Source organism: Myotis daubentonii, chromosome 5, assembly GCF_963259705.1.
Source record: "Myotis daubentonii chromosome 5, mMyoDau2.1, whole genome shotgun sequence".
Lineage (NCBI taxonomy): Eukaryota > Metazoa > Chordata > Mammalia > Chiroptera > Vespertilionidae > Myotis > Myotis daubentonii.
In genome coordinates, this window is record NC_081844.1 from 82,721,918 (window position 1) to 82,741,072 (window position 19,155).

Below are 19,155 nucleotides of genomic sequence, written 5' to 3' on the forward strand. Positions count from 1 at the left end.
GAACACCAAAGCTGCTATGGGAAGAGGACCGATTTTCCTTGCATTGTCTAATGCACAGAGGAGGAGTGACTAACCCAACCGGGACTGGGGGTGGGTGACAGACTTTCTCCTGGAGGTGTCCAAACACACACCTGGAATAGGATGTCTGTACTTGCAGGTTTGAACTTGAGTCAGATTTCTCCAGCCTGGGTCTGGAGTTGCATTCACTGGGCAGGACAAACCATTTACTCCCAAAAGGACCTGATGGCCCTCCTTACCAAGCACAGGGCCACCCAACCCACTCAGTACCACGAACGAAATAGAAAGAAGGAAGGCCTTCCTAGAGAGCCTTGGGTGCGGCATGGTGTACATAGCCAGTGTTATGTAAACACTTGTGGCATGAAGGAAGAATAGGTTGGTAGCTTCTTCCTTGTTTCACATTCCCATTGAAAGCCTGACCGCTGTCAAAAGCTGGGAGACAGCAGAAATAAAACCACTCCCTCATTCTAGTGAAACCAACCCCGTGACTTCTAGGTTAGGCAAGGGAATAAGGGTTGGGGGAAAGGGTGACTTAATTCCTCCCGTCTGTCTGGTTCCTACACCCACATCATAAGTCTTCGGGGCAGCCTCCCACACAGGCTATGATCCACTAAGTACAGCGCTCCAGCCCTGAAAGGAGCCCTTTTCCTTGGATGCCCTGTTGGTTAGTAATGGCCAAGATGCTGGGAGGAAAGCAGGGAGGGAGGGAGGGATGTCCTCTGAAGAGCAAGAGGGCAGCTGGCTTCTTTCACAGCTGTGTGGGTGGCAGGGAGCTAAGAGGCCCCTGTTCTCCTCTCCATCAATCAAGGGGGCAATCAAGAAAAAATGTGCAATTTTAAAAGTTCAAAAAGAAAATCCCAACCACAACAACCTCCAAATTATACTGATTTGGTGGTGGCCTGACACTGCGGAAACCAACGGCAGAAAGGGGCAATTCTAACTTCCTGCTCCTGCTCCTGGACAGCGTTAGACTGGTGTGTGTTTTCTCCTCTTTGGGGGGGTTGGTCTCCAGGGAGTGACAGACATTGCCTGGTGCCCTGCTCCCTGGCTTGGGCATCTCACCACAGCAAGAAGGAAAACATAGAGAATTCTCCTCTTTGGAGAATGGTGGCCAAGATAGGAGCTCATGGTCAGCGAGGAGCCTGGGCCCTCCTAGAAAAGGTCAGCATCAAGCCAAAGGGCACTACTTAGTAACAGCCTTGCCCAAGGTGCTTCACTCCTCAGAGTTTCAGGGCCCTCTTCCATTAAACGGGGTGTAATGATACCACCCACCTCCCTGGGGCAGTGTGAGGATTAAGTATGATTCTTATTTAGAAGCCTTTTGCCTCTTTTTTCTTCCTCTTCTCCTTGCATCCCCCTTCCTCCCATTGCTGTCTCTGCACGGCCCTCCTTCACCCCATATAGGCTTAATATGTCCACAAAAGAGTATTTTATTTTCATGGCTCTTCTGAACTTCCTTTCTTTCCTAATTTTATTAACAGGACCATCATTTACCCAGCTTCTTGGGCTAAAATCCAATAAATCATCCTTGATTTTTCTATTTCTCATGGTACCGACATTCAATCCATCAGCATGTCTTATAGGTGATGCCTCTAAAACATATCCTGAATCCGGCCATTTCTCACCCCCTCCTCTGCTACCACTCTAATCCTGGCCACTAGCATGTCTTGCCTGGATGACTGCAAAAGTCTCCTAACCGGTCTTGCTTCTTCCTCTTTCACCCTGTAGCCCGCTTCTCTGTAGAGCAGTCATATTTTTTAAATAAATATAGTTTTATTTATTTCAGAGAGGAAGGTGGAGGGAGAGAGAGAGAGAAACATCAGTGATGCATGCCCCATATTGGGGATCAAGCCTACAACCCAGGCATGTGCCCTGACTGAAAATCAAACCGTGAACTCCTGATGCATAGGTCAACCCTCAACCATTGAGCCACAGCAGCCAGGCCATATATTTATTTTTAAGACATAAATCAAATCATATCACTCCCTTCCTCAAAACACTCCATTGGCTTCCAAATTGTGATCTGTAAGGCCTCACAGGATCCAGTCTTCCTTCCCTCTTCAACCTCCAAAGGCCTCGCCGCAGCTCAGGGGTCTCTTTCTGTCCCTCATGCATATTAAGCTTATTTTTATCACAGGCCTTCACATGCCGGATCCCCTCTTATCCCAGTCCAGATGTTACCTCCTCAGAGAGGCCTTCCTTGAGCTGCCTGTATAAATTAATTCCCCACTGACTCTTCAGCACATCACTCTTTTGTGTGTGTTACTTATTTCTGAAATTATCCTATTTCTTTATTTACACATGTATTGCTGGTCCATGTGTCAGTCGTGCCCCTATTCTCCAACAAGAATAGTACATGGCACATTATAACTGCCCAGTCCATTTCTTTGAATGAATAAATGAATGCCCTGGCTCCAAAATTACTTCTTTTCTTACCCTACCCTCACTTAATCAAAATGACCCCTCCTTCTGAGCATGAATCTCATTTGGAAGGTGACAGGGAGGCCTCCACAAATATTTGCTGAATGAATGAAGCTAAAATGAATAACACCAACAAAGAACGCCAGCCCCTGAACGCTTGGCTATTCCCAGGAGCATTAGCATTCTCAAACAGGAAGCCTGAATTTCAGGCATTGTTGATGGAAAGAAGAATGTCAGGCCAGCCAGAGTTGAAGCGATATATTTGGACATAGTTGCTGTTCCACGGCTTCTTAAACCCAAAAATATTTATGTAAGACCCGTGTGGGCTTCTTTGAAATTAAAGAAGTTGAGATTAAAATGTAAAATAATGATTGAAAAGCAGTGTTTGTTTCTAAGGAAAGAATTGTGGATGGGGAATCGGAGGGCCGGGTTTTAATCCTGGCTGTTCACTAATTAGCTCCTTGGATGGGTTGCTGAAGATAGCCAACGTTTACTGAGCATCTAGCATGGGCCTGGCCCTGAGCGAGGCACTTGACTCACACATGTCGTTTTTGCAACTTTTCCAGGTGGATATTCTTATCATCTGTATTTTATAGATAGGGAGACAGGTTCAGAGAGGCCAGGTATCATGCAGGGGGGCACTCCCTAGGAAACAATGGAGCCTAGACTCAGACCCAAGTTTTTGTCAGCCAGCACCCCTGTTCCTTCCCCTGCTCCCTGATGTAGCACCTCGGGCCTTCTGTGAATCTATTAACTGGGGGCGGGAGAAGAAACTCTTGGGCTCTAAGAAGCTGTTCCCTAAGATCCCTTTCATAAGATTTCTTTTCTATACCATTTCTGGATACGGAAAGAAGAGAAAATAGTCTGGCACTGAGAACTAACTCATTTGGGAATGTAGCTTCGTGGTTAGCATGAAGGCTTGGGAGGCAGGCTTCCTGAGTGCACATCTTGCCTTTACCACTCACTTCTGGCATCTACAACATGAGTAGAATCAGAGCACCTACCTCCTCGATTGTGACGAGACGTAGCTGAGAAGATGCCTGCAAAGTGTGCTGTCCAGTGGGCCGTGCTTACTGAGCTGGCCAATTTTGAGAAGTGGCTGCAGGTTCAGAGGCTCCCAGAGTCAGTATATCAGCCAAGTAGATGCCCAGGGGAGCTCTGACAACGCCAAGGAGAGCTCCATCAACAGCAGGGGCAGGAGGAGAGAGTAGCTGAAAGGCAGGAAGCCCAGAGCCCACAGGAAACATTAGCGGGAGAAACAAAGTATGCTCAGAAAAGCCCAGTCCTGCGTGAAGGCTGGAAGCTTGAAGTTTGGAAGCAAGCAGGAAAGGGAGCCCCTTGAAGAATTCAAAGTAACTCACTGTTATTTTTGACATCTGTACTATTTTCTCTGATTACCAAAGTAATACATTGGTACTTTACAGAGATTTATATAATGCAAATAGCACAAGAATCCCCTATCCAAATTTTTAAAACTATGTTTGCTCGTGTTTAAAACAGATACAGAAATGCACAAATATCCTCAATGAATTTTCTCAGAGAGCAAATTCATCCGGTTGGCCTGCACCCAGACTGCGGGACATAATGTTGTCAGAACACCAGAAGTTGCCCTAGCTGCCCCTTCCAGTCATTACCAACCCCAATAGGAATTCCTTTCCTAATTTCTTTCCCTTTACTAGATTCGTTTTGCCTGTTGTTAAATTTTAAATAAATGAAATGGCACAGATGTACCCTTTTGTGTCTGGCTTCTTTCACTCAGCATTATGCTTGTGAGATTTATCCATATTGTTCTTTAGTATTTCATTATATAGATCTATCACAATTTATTTATTCATTTCATCATCAAATACTGACGACTATTTGGGAAGTTTCCAGTTATTGTAAATAACACTAAGTCACTTTTACATATCTTTTAGTGAACATATGCAGTCATTTCTCTTATGTATATGGCTAGGAGTGGGAGCGCTGGATTATAGCATGTGTATATGTTCAGCCTTGGTAGTTACAACTGCCGAAAGTCTTACAAGAATATTCAAAGTACATACAAGATCTCTGTGTAGGCTCCTAGGAAAACTTCAGAGTGTCACAGATTTCCAAGAGAAGAGGATGAGGAGGGGGCAGTCCAGTGGCACTTGTCCAATGGCTCCCAATAGGTCTCTTTGTGTTCAATCCACCCAGGACACCATGGCCACATGACCTGCCATTCCCATCCACACTCTCAAACAAAGGCCCTTCTTTTAACCCCACCACACTTCCAGGGAGGCATTGGATCACATACCTGTTCACTGGCTGGCCTTGGAGTAGATTTCAGTCATTTCTTATATTCATCCATTGTAACAAATATTGAGTGCCTACAACTCAATTGCATTGTTTTAGAATCTGGGATTGAAGAAATGTATACCTACCCTCATGGAGCTAGCATCCTAGTAGGAAGAGAAAGACAATAAACAAATAATATGTTAATGGTGATAAGGTCTATAGAGAAAAATAAAACAATATAAGGAGAATAAGAAGAGTGGGGTGGGGGAAGAATGTGTTACTGTATAAGTAAGTGGTCAGGGAAGGCCTGTAAGGCAGACAAGATCTGGATTATGTTTTAAATGATCACTCTGTCTATTATATTGGAAATGGGCTATATGGGACCAAAGGGAAACAAAGGAGAGAGGAAGCCATTGCAAGAGTCCAGACAAGAGATAATGGTGAATTGGACACAGTGGTCGGCAAACTCATTAGTCAACAGAGCCAAATATCAATAGTACAATGATTGAAATTTCTTTTGAGAGCCAAATTTTTTAAACTTAAACTATATAGGTAGGTACATTGTTATTAACTTAATTAGGGTACTCCTAAGGCTTAGGAAGAGCCACACTCGAGGGGCCAAAGAGCCGCATGTGGCTCGCGAGCCACAGTTTGCCGACCATGGGACTAGGGTGATGGCAGTGGCAGTGATGAGAAGTGGCTTCATTTGGCATATATTCTAAAGGTAGGGACTGTAAGACTTGCTGATGGATTGGTTGTAGAGCAGGAGAGGGGAATCAAAGGTGCCTACCTTCCACCAAGAGCAATGCCTGCTTGCATATACAGCCAAGGATCAGGCCCCGGGTCCAGGGTCTATTGGTTGAATGGGCAGATGTCTTTCCTGGTTACAGCCTATGTGAAAGATCTATTATCCTTCATGTCAAAGGTAGTGTAATATAAGTTATTTAGACAAATAGTTGGATTCAGACTATCCATCCCGGCTGTCATTTAAAAACTGTGTATCGCCGAAACCGGTTTGGCTCAGTGGATAGAGCGTCGGCCTGCGGACTGAAAGGTCCCAGGTTCGATTCCGGTCAAGGGCATGTACCTGGGTTGCGGGCACATCCCCAGTGGGGGGTGTGCAGGAGGCAGCTGATCGATGTTTCTCTCTCATGGATGTTTCTAACTCTCTATCTCTCTCCCTTCCTCTCTGTAAAAAATCAATAAAATATATTTTTTTAAAAAATTGTGTATCATTAGGCAAGTTACATAACCTCTCTGAACCCCCTTTTGCAAAAATGGGACAATAGTAGTACCTCCATCATAGGGTTGTTGGGGATACTAAGATAGTATACATAAACAGGCCTAGTGTAGACCTAATATTGAATCAGGACTTAGAAAATACCTATGTCAAACTAATTCCCAGTTAAAACAAGCAGACAGAAGACTATGGAATAAGGGTTATCTTTATTTGAATTGCAAAGTACAAATATGAACCAGTTTTGGAAATATAGTTGTAACAGTTCAGAAATGGCACCAGAAACTTCCAGAAGGGACCATGAAAGCATACGTTTGTAGTTTTGGTGAGGTGGGTGGGTTCACACAAAAGCCATCCTCACCTCCAATCTTCTCTGTAGCAATTGATAGGTTATCAATTACCAAGAACAGTCAGCTCCAATGTTTCCTGTTCCTCCTCAGCCTTTTTCCCCACTAATACCTCTTTCGATTATCACCTGCTGCACTGACCCCTTCTTGGAGTAGCACCAGAAGAATGGCAGGAGTAAGAGAAATGTCTTGACACAAGGGAGAGTGAGATCCCACTCTGTGGGCCTGAGGCTATAGAGGGTAGGGGGTTAGGAAAGCTGCAAGCATGGAAGCCCAACCTCTTCTGAGATTTGGCAGGGAGAGAACACGGGGAAACACCGATATCTGTTACACTTTGACATCAGCACCTTGGGCTTTCAAAACACAAACGGTAGACAAAATCGCCTAGGCAAGACTGCAGTCCAACTCATAGAGTGGATCTGACAAAGTTAACTCCTACATCCTGACCATACAGACCGCCCCCTGTGGCACTCTGATCGTGGAAGATCTGTGGAAATGTGGACAGACAATGGATGACAGATGGGTCATAGAGCCACCTCAGATTTGTGGCAGAAGATAGTGATGCTGAGCCAAGTGGTAGGGGGATGCAGGGTAGAAGGCCAGGAAATTGCCAACGTTAACAGTCTAGGCACTTGAAATATTATTGTTAGATTGTTAAAAACTAAATAAATTAACATACATAGAATAAAATAAATATATAATTTAAGAGGCATTTTACAAACAAACAAAAAAAATAGTTGTTATTTTTCCATTTGGGTAGAAGTCCCAAAATTCAGAGTTCTCAGGCTTGTGGTATTTCACAGTTAGTTCATCAAATCCAGCGCTGTAGGGTCCAAATGGCAGATCCCTTGGTGACTACTTGAGTCCGTGGCTTTTCAATCTTTGTTACTTTCTTCCAGTCGACAAATCTTTCCTTCTTCCTCTGCTTTTTTTTTTTCTTTCAGTCAAAGATCCTGGAGCATATGGAATTAACTGGCATCTTAATCCAGAAGACAAGTGTTTAAACAAACTTTATAGGGTTAAGTGGGGTTTGGTGAAGGGGAATCAGAAGAGCATGAAGGTCCCTCACTTTTGCTTCCTTCTGACCCAGATCCCATTGGACATATTCTGTTTGGCACTTGAAGGCTCTGATAAAGCAATACTGGGAGGCCCGATCTAGACGGCAACTGGGGATGAGGGAGTCTTCCATGGCTGGTTGTGAAGTCCTTCCCCTCTGCAGAGTCTGTGATCAGCTTGTGTCTTCTCAGAGGTAGCAGTCCCCAGCTGATTCCTAAAGAACAAGAGGAAGAACTTTAAAGCTGGATCCAGTCTTAAGGGTTCTTAAGAGTCTCCTAGATCCAGTCTTAATAAGTGGAAAGATCCTCTGGGAGAGGGTGGGGAGGGTGGTGAGGAGAGGGGATGAGGGCTGGAAATGCTGTCCTCTCAGGCATCTCTCTTGGGTCTCTCTCTAGCAACTTTCACCCTTAGTGGAGATGAACTACTGACAGCCTTTTTGACAACAATTCTGCAATGGGACACTAACTCTACAGTAGCCTGCCCTCCCAGGTCAAGAGAAGAATTCAGTATGCCTTGAAACAGATCCAGGGAAGGTGGTGATGGTGCCATGGGGCAAAGAATGGACCATTACCTTGAGCACAGGTCTCTCTCAGTGGGAAGTAGTCATGCCCAACTTCACTTTCTCTTCATTTTCCACATCATAACCTCCTCTCCTATGGTACCTGAGGAAGGTTAAGTTTTGTGAGCAACCTCTGCCGCTACAACAGGACGCAGGTCCCAGAAAGAGTCCTTCTGAAGGGTGCTGTCATGGTGGTTCCACCCACTACTTGGAAAAGCCCAGAGGGATGGCAGCCCTACAGGCGTCTGATCAAAGGTCCAACTATGCCAAGGAACCCAAACTGACACTAACAGCAGCAGGCTACAACTTGCTAAGAAATTTACTCCTCTCTTATATAATCCTCACAGCACCCTGTGAGGTAGGTGGACAGAGATTATAATCACTCAAAGACTACAACCCTCTAGATTGGTCCAGGTCTCACAACAAATGAGTTATGCTGCTTGAAAATGAGCACAGAGTGCTTGGTAGGTCTCCCCCAACCGAGAACATAACCTGGACTGGAAGCATGGCCTGAGGGCCAAATGCCTCAGACTTGCAGGATATACCAATAGCACTACCCATGCCAAACCACACACTAGAACAAAGCCAGGAGAAAGAACTGTGTGGAGAGGTGGTTCCATGGGTGGGTTACCAGGTCTGCTGTGAGCAGCAGGACCTGCTATGGACTGGTGAGTTTTGCCCTTGGCTGTAGACACTGGACTCGTGTCAAACCAGAGAAGTCAGGTCCTTGGAGAACCTGTCCTTGGAATGCAATCAGAATCCTAGCCCAGAATTTGGGGAGGTTGGAGGGCTCATGTGGTCACCAGGCAGAAGACCCGGGAGGAAGACAAGGAATGGAAGTGATTTGTAGAAACAGCCTGCAGGGGCCCCCAACACTCACCTAAACATGAGAAGCCCCACAATGACGAGCAGACAGACAGACGACAGCACCACAGCCACCACAGCCAGGATGGTTGTGTGGTCATAAGTAGACAAGCGATTTTCCACCGGGAGACTCAGCCCATGGCACCTCTCTCCGTGGTAACCCAGGTGGCAACTGGTTCAAGACAGAACAAAGCAAAGATGAGGTTATTAGTTTGGCCTTTCACTTTTGTCAACGGCCCGCCTACATGAGCCAAACCCCACTCCTCACACCCTCATGGTCCCTAACCATTATCCCTGCCCTCTATCCTTCTCCAGTACGGACTCTTTACAGGCCCCTCTGAGGGCTCCATCGCCTTCCTCCCCCGCTTTGCACCCCCCTTCACCAATCCCTCTGATTCCCTGGCCTGAGATTCCTGCTCCAGGCAGGGAAAAAGGAGGGAGGACTTCAAGCTCTCAGCTAGATGTGTTCCACGTGTGGATGATTTATTGCACGTGTGGAAGATGGCCTGTTTAAGCCGGTCAAGAGGACTTAATCATCAGAGCTGGTGGGTTGAACCGAGGAGATTCAGTATCGCTCCCTCTAGTGCGGCCCCTCAACACTCTGACCCAGAAATAAACCCGGCCTTCCCCACCAATGCTTCCCGAGTTCAGTCCCTCTCAGCCACTACCCAGCCTATTAATAGGTCCCATGCCTTTGCCAGGAGTCACTTTTCTCAAGTTCCCTTCAATTAACTCCCAGCTCTCCCTGGGTGCAGAGTCCAACCTGAGAGCTCAACTCCAGCCTTTGGCCTCTGAGCACTGGGCTATGGGGCCTCCTTCGTCACAGGACAAAGCAAACAAACCAAGGTAGTATTGTGCCCAGCTGTCCTGCCAGAGCGTGGGAGAATGTCAAAAACAAACCCCTGGCTCTTCTCACTCTAGAAATAAATCAGATGGCAACTGCTTCTTCTAACACAAAGCATTTCCTGGAAGCTCTTAGGAAGACTCGGAAGCGCTTACAATTGAACAAGCACGTTTCCGTCCCTTCCTTATTCTGAGCACCGTCCCTTCCTTATTCTGAGCACCGTCCCGAGACCCTTTGATGTAGGTAGGAATGCCATGGCACGCAGCAGGGCAGAGCTGCTTTCCCCATGGGCTGCAGAGGGCAGAGGTGTGGACTAGATGGTCTGACTCTGAGCTCAGTGTGCTGCCAAAAGTTAAACAACTAGCATGCAGGAGAGCTAAGACGAGAAACCAGTCTTGGCAGATTCCAAATTCATAAACAGTGCAAGTTACCCCAGGAAGATACACATGTGATGGGTTGATGGGTTCCTAGGACTGTTGGGCCCTGCTCTCTGACTGTTACTGTTATTATTACTGTTGCTGTTATTGTTATTATTAACTTAAATAATAAATAAGCCAGGTGCTCTGCTAATTTCTTTACAAGGATCATTTCATTTAACCTTAAAAACATCTCTATGAAGTAGGAATTACTCTCTCCATTTTAAAGATGACGAGACTGAGGCTTAACTTCTTAGCTAAGGTTACACAGCTAGAGAGTGGTAAGGGCAGGATTCAATCCAGCAGTTTGGATGACTTCAGATACTTGCTCTCCCAGAGGGAGGAAAGCTGAAGTTGAGCCTGTTTTTCACTTGCAGCCTATCATTCAAACCCCACAGGTAGTTACTCAGACGATAGAAATAAAGCTTGGCCTCAGGGTCCTGCAATCCAGTTACATAATCCTTCCACCCCCACCCTGAGTCAAAAGGATAATAATGTAAACATCCTATTACCGACCTCCCCCTCCCTTTGCAGCAGACTCCTGGCTTCCCCGGGGAAGGAGGGAGGATGAGTGCATTCCAAACACCCCAGGGTGGGGGCAAGATTGTGTGTCTTCTCCAGAGCCAGAGAGTGGGTGCTCCATCAAACTGGGACATGACCCTCCTACCCATGTCTGTGACCCATTTCAGAGCCTGTATTACAACAGAAGCAAGAACCCCCTAGGGTCCAGAGACATCTTCCAAACGGGGTTTCTCCACCTCTACTCCAGGAGGTGGAGGGGGCACCTAGGTGCAGGGGGCTCAGAATACCTGAGTTCCAGACTGGCTCTGCTGCTACTTCTACCCAGGCAATCTTGGGCAGTTACGTTTACCTTTCAGAGCATTGGTTTTCTCATGTAAAATACAGGAATACTGCCCAGCTGGCATGGCTCAGTGGTTGAGCGTCGACCTATGAACCAGGAGGTCATGGTTCGATTCCTAGTCAGGGCACAAGCCTGGGTTGTGGGCTCAATCCCCAGTGTGGGACATGCAAGAGGCAGCAGATCAATAATTCTCTCTCATCATTGATGTTTCTATCTCTCTCTCCCTCTCCCTCTCCCTTCCTCTCTGAAATCAATAAAAATATTTTTTTAATATATTTATTGATTTTTTTACAGAGAGGAAGGGAGAGAGATAGAGAGTTAGAAACATCGATGAGAGAGAAGCATCGATCAGCTGCCTCCTGCACACGCCCTACTGGGAATGAGCCTGCAACCAAGGTATATGTCCTTGACCAGAGTCAAACCTGGGACCCTTCAGTCCCCAGGCCAACGCTCTATCCGGTGAGCCAAACCAGCTAAGGCAATAAAAATATTTTTTTAAAAAAATACAAGAATAATAAATGCCTACTTCACTAGAGTATTGTGAAGATCAAATAATATAGATAAAAGCACTTAATAAGAGGCTAAGTCCCATGTATGTGTGCATTATTATATATAATCAGACTCCAGAGGGTACTGCCCAGATCTGAGGAAGGGGGCACCAAAGTCAGACGGATCCAAAGAGAAGGGGTTTGCCATTCCTTCTCAGCACCTGGCAGTGAGGCAAGTAGAGCCCTCAAGCCTGTCCCCATGCCAGCTCTGAGTCCTCAACCCAGCTGCTCCCAGGTTTCCTCCAGCCACAGGAAACTTTGCAGCCAATATCTGGGTCAGCAGCCAGTCAGGAGCCCCAGGAAACTGCTCTTTGAGGGTAACATTTGGCTGGTGACACAAAAGAGTTTTCCTGTGGATGAAGGCCGGGGAGGGCTGGCTTAGGAAGCCAACTCGCCTCAAGCTCACCACAGCAGCCTGGACACATCCTGTGGTGGTTCCTGGTCTGGAGGCAAGGAGGAGCCACAAAGGGCCCCAGATGTAGGTGCCCAGATGTCACATTCCCCCAAACCAAGAGCTCTGCGTCTCCTTGGTGCCTTCTGCCCTGTATACCAAGGGCTGGAGGCAGGAGACAGTCAACCAGACACAGAATCCAGCCCCTTGAAAATATGCCTAGGGAGCAGACACAAAGTCTTCAAATCAGATTCTCTTCGCCTAGTAAAAGTCTTAAAGACCTCTAGGCTAACAGCTGCCCTCTTTAAAATCCGGCTCAAACTCTGTAAGGATAGACAGGGAAGAAGGATGCCAGCCAACACCCAGGGCAGCCCGGGGACATAAAAAGCACGTTGGACTGGAAGTCAGGCACCTGAGTCCCTGTCCTGTTTCCATCCACTTATTTAGCTGTTGATCTCAGGCAAATCACTTCCTACTTCCTGGCTCCAGTTTCTTCATCTTTCAAGTAGAGATAGTAAGCAATGCCTACCCAGCAGAGAGCTTTTGAGAATCCCATGACAGGACTCTATCTTCCCACCCCCTAGAACAGCTGGCATCACATACATGCTCAACTGGCATCATGTAGGCGTGCAACATACACCTGTTGGGCTCAATTCAAGTTAAATATAAACTTCAGGGCAAAGGAGAGAAGCATCATCATGGTTATCATCACCATCCCTAGGGCCACCGTGGCCCTGCGCACCCTTTAGGTTCTCTGGCTTTAGGTGGCCGGCTGAGGCCAGCTTTCCAGGAGAGCAATCTGACAAGGGTTCTCAGCTGAGCAGTGAAGTCCATCCACCAACGCCCTGGTCCCATTTGGCCCAGACAGATTCCTGGCCTCAATCCCTCTTGACTACCCTCAGAGTCACTGCCTCCACCCTGTGTTAATGATGCCATTTTAAAAATTTAAGACAAACATTTCCTGCCCTGTCCCACGGCCTTGGGAAGTATTATGTGGAGACTGTCTATGTCATTCTTAAGCAACCCCCTCCAATACCAAGCTCCTGACAAGGATGTTATAGGAGAGGACACACAAGTGACTGTGGACAAGGTGGGGAGTCAGTCTGTCTGCCACTTGCCAAGTACAGGGCAGCATGGCTATGTGAGATCAGACGGGACGAGGAAGTTTTAAAAAGCCAAGGGATCTTCACCATCACAGAAAAGATGCCAGGCAGCCAGGCTTCTTGACAGGTTGGGAGGCGGTGTGCACCCAACAGTCTCCTGGCCCTGTCCAGAGTCTCCCCGGTCACAGAGCCTGCCTCCCCATAGGGCCTCATGCCCAGCAGGAGAGAGTGGATGTTTACAGCCTGACGCGGGTGTTGGCCTCAGGCACACTGGCGACATTATGCCTGCCAGAGAGCCTGGCAGTGCCGTCATCCCTGAGGGGTTGCCAAGACAGCCGTTTTCTGGGCATGGCCTGACAGATCAGCTGGGGAACCCATGGCCCCTCCACCCACAACCCTGCCTAGGGAAGGGTGGTGCTGCCTGACTGGAGGCTGATGTCTACTGGATTGGGCTCCACTTCCTGTTAATCTTGCACAAAGGAAGTGTTCTCCCACCCCATGACCAAAGGCCAATACCCACCATGTGCCCTACCTCCTGGCCCTTGCTGGGGGAAGGCGGAGAAAAAGGGGAGGAGAGGTTTCTCCCCACTCCCATGAGGATCACTCTCTGTGCAGTCCTACCATGCCTTAGACTCAACCCACATTAGCTCATTCATGTGCACATATGTTCAAGGGCACACATGCCTGCACAGCATGTGTCCAAATGTACCGCACACCTGCCTGCAGGGCCTAGGAAAGGAGGCTACAGGAGCACTGCTCCACCCAGAAATACCCCATCTGGAGTAGGCATGAGGCAGGGAATGAAGGACCTGTCTTCAGGTGTCGGCTCTCCTAGCCACATGCTTATTTCTGAGCAAGCAGGAAATGACCCCAAGGATGAAAGAACGTCACAGACCCACACCACAGGAAATTGCATCCTATGCGGGGGATGCCCCTTCCTCTAACTAAAAATATTTCCCTTCCTCCCAACTTCCGCCCCAAGGTTGAGAAGAAACTGGGTGGAATTATGAATTCAAGGAACAGTGACAACTAGGAACAGCCACGTGGCTGACAAGAGTGGGCTGAGCGTCAGCCTGGGGGCAGGAACACTCACATGCAGGATGGAGCCTGGAGCTCCTTCACATATTTGCATTCTCCATGGATGCAGAAGTCCTTGTATTTCCTAAGACACGGGTCTCTCTTCTTTCCCAACCCCTTTTTGCCTTTCTTCTTTCTTTTCCCACGCTCTTCCTTGCTGGGTGTGGCCAGAGCTTGTGGCTTGGAGGAGAAAGGAGCTGCAGGAGAAAAGTACTCTGTTAAGTCTTTGACCTCCCCCCACCAACCCTTACAGAGAAAGAATCAGAATAGCACAGCATCTGGAAGGAGAATGTACTCTTTGATCCCACCTGAAGTCAGAAGCCTGGGGAGGCCCATTGGCTCAGAACCTCCCAAGGGCTGAAGAAAAGAGTGGGCAGAAAAACCAGAAAGTGGTGGAAGAAGTAGAGTCTCATGGGGTCCCAAGGAAGGCATTTCACAACTTCCGTTTAAGAACTTCATTCCAAGAAGGATGCTAGCTTCTGTTGAGTAACTGCAACTGATGGGGCAATTCTACCAACCTCACCCCCATCCCACTGTCCATCCCCATCTCCTATTGTCCCATGCCAACCTGGTTCTCTGTTGGCCTTAAATCAACCTCATTTCCTAATGCTGCACTCAGTGCTCACTTGCAGGAAGACCATGTCAGAGATAAAACTGCTTCTGGAGAAGGTTCTTGGAGGGTTGTTTTTGGGGGGGGCGGGGGGGTTCCTAAAATAAGAACAGTTGCCCATGTCCAGGTGGACTCCTCTGGGGTACCTGTTAGCACCGGGGTACCATGAGCTTAGCAAGTAAGCCATCCCTGTTCAGGGCCTTGCTGTTTTTACTTCAAGCAAAATATTTGTCCTGCTCTGTGCCCTTTGCAGCTCACCATTTCTCTCATAGGTCCATTTACATTTATCCCCAAATGCCCTGGCTCTCTAGGATAGGGAGGACAGTGTGTAGAAGGGATAGAAAGATAAAAAGTAAGGGACTATCCAGAAGGAACTGAAACAACGATGATTCCCCCCATTCTTTCACACTTCAAAAGGGAAAAACCACCTCACACAGACATCCAGCTGGGACTGACACTAGTCCCCCCTCTTCCCTACGCCCATCAGCCCAGGGGTCTGACACCAGTCCCCCCTCTTCCCTGCCCCCAGCTGGAAAAAAGGTGCCCACTGTCCATGGCTGTAGCTAAGTATCGGGCAGACAGGTGAGCATCAAACGTGAGACTGGAGATCCAGGATACTCAAGCTGGAAATGACTTCAAAGAATATTATGGCTTTCCACACTGGCTGGTGTGGCTCAGTTGGTTGAGCGTCATCCTATGCACTGAAGGGCAGGCAGTTCAATTCCCCACCAGAGCACGTGCCCAGGTTGCAGGTTTGATCCCAGTCAGATGGTGTACAGGGGGCAATTGATCAATGTTTTTCTCTCACATCAATTCATTCTCTTCTTTCTTTCTCTCTCTCTCTCTCTCTCTCTCTCTCTCTCTCTCTCTCTCTCTCTCCCCCTTCCTATCTCTCTAAAATCAATAAAAACACTTTAAAGGGGAAAAAAAAGAATATCATGGCTTTCCATTTCAAGTGAAAAACTTGAGGTTCCCAAAGGCAGTGACTTGCCCAAGATCATACAAAGTCATACAGGGTTTGAATTAGAAGCATAATCTCTGGACTCCGTATCCAGGGCTCCTTCCCAATACACCAAGCTGCCTCACACACTCCTGTCCTCTCCCCCAGACAAGTCTAGAGCACCTGGGATGCTGAGCCAGGAATGAGACAATGAATGGGCTCTGATGTCAGCAGGCCTGTGCTCTAATTTCAGCCATGTGAACTCAGGTAAATCACTTAATCTCTCTGATTCTTGGGATTCTTGATAAAAAGTGAACAGTAAGAGTTCCCATCTCAGAGGATTGCTATAAGGATTAATTAACCCACAATGACATGTTGAGTGCCTAGAACACAGTAGGCACTTAATAAAAGATGCCCAGACAACCCAGTGACCAGAGCTGTAGTGAAATTGAGGCAGATAACCCAAGCCAATCAGAAAGGCGAAGGAAAGAGTGACAGGGTGACAACCTATCTCCTGCCAGGCAGAGGGAGCCATGAGTCAGGTCTGCAGAGGTATGAGGAGCAGGAATGTGGGTGGAGGGTGAGTCACAGCCCAGCTCACCCAGCCTAGGAGGTGAGGGCCAGGAGCATTCAGGGGTGACCAGAAAGGTCCACTGTGAGAGGATGAAGAGTGGGAGTCCAGGTTCAGCTTTGCAGCAGGCCCTTGATTTATACAAAGCAGATACAGCACCTAAGGGAAGCACTGGATAAGGAGGGAGAAGGGTGGCTCAGGGCGGGGCTAGAACAGGTGGGTATCTTTCCAACCAAATATAGTCATTCCGGTCCTCCAGGGCTCAGTCCCTGCTCCACCCTCAAGAATTGCTGCAGGTGGCTGGGTCCGGGATGTGGGCAATGTCAGAGGCTCTGGATTCTGCCCCATCTGCACCAATACTCAGCCATAGCCACATCTGCTGACTGGAGGATCCCACTGGGCCCTTCCTCCCTTGGAGTTTCTCTCAGGGACTCAAGGTGGCCAGGAAGTCTCCAGGTTTGGGGGAGGATTTGTAGGCACTAAGCATTTCAATACAGCTCCCTAGGCACCCGGTGCTCCTCACTCATAGCTTCCCCAGGAGGTGCTGGCTTCACCTGGGGAGACCAACAGTTTCTCACTCCCCGCTGTTTCCCCAACCTGGAGACAGGTGGATGGAGGAGCGTCACACTGCACACCTACTATGTGCCTACCATCTCCACACCTGTTATTTTCTACAGTGATGGTCATTTGATGTGGGAATTAGGGCTTATGCCCATTTCTACATAGAAACTCTAGGGAAAGTATCTCAATCATTTCTTGTTCCTACCATACCTCAGAGGAATGGACAGACCCCAGACACCTTGCCTGTTTCAATGTGCTCCAAGGTACCCAGAAGAACAGCAACTTGGAATATGGGAACCGAGAGGAAGAAAGAGAGGGGTCCATATTCCAGGATCCATCAGTAAGCTTGCCAGGCCGAGCAGCTTTTCCTTGAAGTCTTCCATAAATACCCCAAACCCACAGGTGCCCAAACAGCAAGAATCCTGGGTCTGCTTATTCTTCACCTGCCCTCCAGGGTTTGAGGATGGGCAGCTCCCACACCCACCTCTGAAAAGATCCAGGTCGGCCCCTTCTAAGTCCAGGACTTCCCGGCCTCTGACGCCTCCGGGGGGCAGCAGCTGGTCCGTAGAGTCAGTGGGAGATCCCAGGTTGCTGGTTCCACCCGCCAGCCCTCTCCGAAGCCGCTCCAGGCTCTCTCCGGTCACCAACGCCGAGAGCACTGCGAGGGAAGGGGCGAGGCCGCATCAGACCCTCCGCCCGGACCCCGGGTCGCCACACGATGCCAGCGCCCGCCTGCCAGGGTGCACGGGCCCCACCAAGTGGCCCACGCCGGGGGCGCTGCAGCGACCTTCCCCCGGTACCCCCAGCAGGGCGTCCCCATCCCCCCGCCCCCAGACCTCCGGGGGCGTCGGCCGCCCTCTTACCTGCAGCTAGACAGAGCTTCAGCACCACCGACGGCAGCAGCTTCATGTCCCCGGACCCAGCGGAGGCTACGAGGCAACAATCACTTTGGAGGCAGCGGCCCCGGGGCGCTGGCTGGCACAGGAACTGGGGCGGGAGGAGCGCAGGAGATTCCGTGGGGCACGGTCGCCGCCGGCCTTGGGGGCAAGCCTTGCGGGAACCTGCGCGGAGCTAGTAGCCGCTGGGCTTCGGTCTGCTCCCTCCGTCAGTCCGTGCGTGCGTCCGCCCGTGCCCCTGCGCTTCGGTCAGGGTGGCCTGCAACGTGCTGCGTGCGGCTCCTTCGGTCGACTGAGCGCTGCCAGCGCGCGGCCGGGAATAAGGCGCCGACGCTCCGCCCCGCCCGCCCGCGCCATCCCCTCCCCTTCCCCCTCCCGCGCCGGGACAGCGCCCGGCTCCCGGCGCCTGCAGAATAGCCCCCGACCCGGCGGGCGCGACGGGGAAGGGGGCGGGAGTAGGGGCGGCGCTCACAGTTTTTGAGACCAGGCCAGGGCAGCCAGGGCCTGACTGTGGGTAAGACTGGTGACCGGCAGGTGGCGGGAACCAGTTCCTACCTTTCCCCAAACCCTTGCCGCGCTGCAGCCTTGTGACCGCTGAGCTGAGTTCTGTTCGTGGACACCCCTCATTCCTTCCCTTCTCCCAGGCCCAGTCCCTAAGGCCTCCCTGCTCCAAACCAGGGCTCTCCGCCATGTCAGCTTCTGAGTTTTGGAAACTCGCTCCTTTGCCTACTAACACTGTAAGTAGTAAGTAATAATACATTGATTTAAAAAGTAGACACATGAATGCCAGCAGATCTCATGGGCCCCAGAGTAACCAGAGTTGCAACTGCAGGCGCTTGGTATCAATCCAGCCAAAGCAAAGGAGGTTAGGGCTCTTCCAGCCAGGGAGCGGCTCCCGGCATCTTTCCCCTAGAGGACATAGTATCCATTAGGATTTTTGAACTATGGGTTATAATTCCCAGGCTTCTGGGATTGGACAACACAGGCTATGAAACAAGCCTCATACTTTTGCTTGCCTTTGAATATCACCTTCTTCCCCAACATAAAAACTGAGCCCACTCCCTGCAGGACCAAGCTAGCTAGCCTAGGCTTGCTTTGTTCAATAGGTGCCAGGAGATTGATGTGTTTCTCTTCCAGCCTTTTTACTGTGACTAGGGTCTTCTGAAGTCAATGTCCTGACCCAAAGAAATGACTCTCAGTAGGTATTTCAGCTCGTAGGGACGTGCTGGGAAGGGATTTGTATGACACAGGGCTGGGTTGGCATTCAGAGCCCTCAAATTGTGCCAGAATGCGCTGCTTCCGCCCATGTGTAGGGATAAAAACAGGCCTGCTATTTATACATCGTCTATCCGACTGTCCCTCTCCATCCCCACTTTTGCAGGGGTCAATCAGGCTCTGCCCTCTTAACCTGCCCCGGGCAGCCCTCCCAGCCTAGGTTCTAAGGGGGACTGGAATTACTACAGCCCTAAATTGGAATCCTGCCTTCTCTACTTTCTGACTTTGGACAAGTTATTTAATCTCACTGAGCCTCAGTTTCCACACACCTCTGAAAAGGGGATAACAGTAATAATATTA

General features: G+C 49.1%; 1 protein-coding gene across 2 annotated transcripts; it reads right to left on the reverse strand.

Moving 5' to 3' along the window:
• Positions 1-6,125: 6,125 nt before the first annotated feature.
• Positions 6,126-17,887, reverse strand: HBEGF (heparin binding EGF like growth factor). Of its 2 annotated transcripts, XM_059698586.1 has the most exons (6): positions 17,548-17,886; positions 17,169-17,342; positions 14,019-14,199; positions 8,778-8,933; positions 7,910-8,000; positions 6,126-7,552 (listed from the first exon to the last, which is right to left on the reverse strand). In XM_059698586.1, the coding sequence occupies exons 1-5, from the start codon at positions 17,591-17,593 to the stop codon at positions 7,928-7,930; spliced, it is 630 nt and encodes a 209-aa protein (XP_059554569.1). In that variant the 5' UTR covers positions 17,594-17,886; the 3' UTR covers positions 6,126-7,552; positions 7,910-7,927. The 2 variants fall into 2 exon arrangements, with proteins under 2 accessions (XP_059554569.1, XP_059554568.1); XM_059698585.1 differs by lacking the exon at positions 7,910-8,000 and having other exon boundaries at positions 17,548-17,887.
• Positions 17,888-19,155: the final 1,268 nt, after the last annotated feature.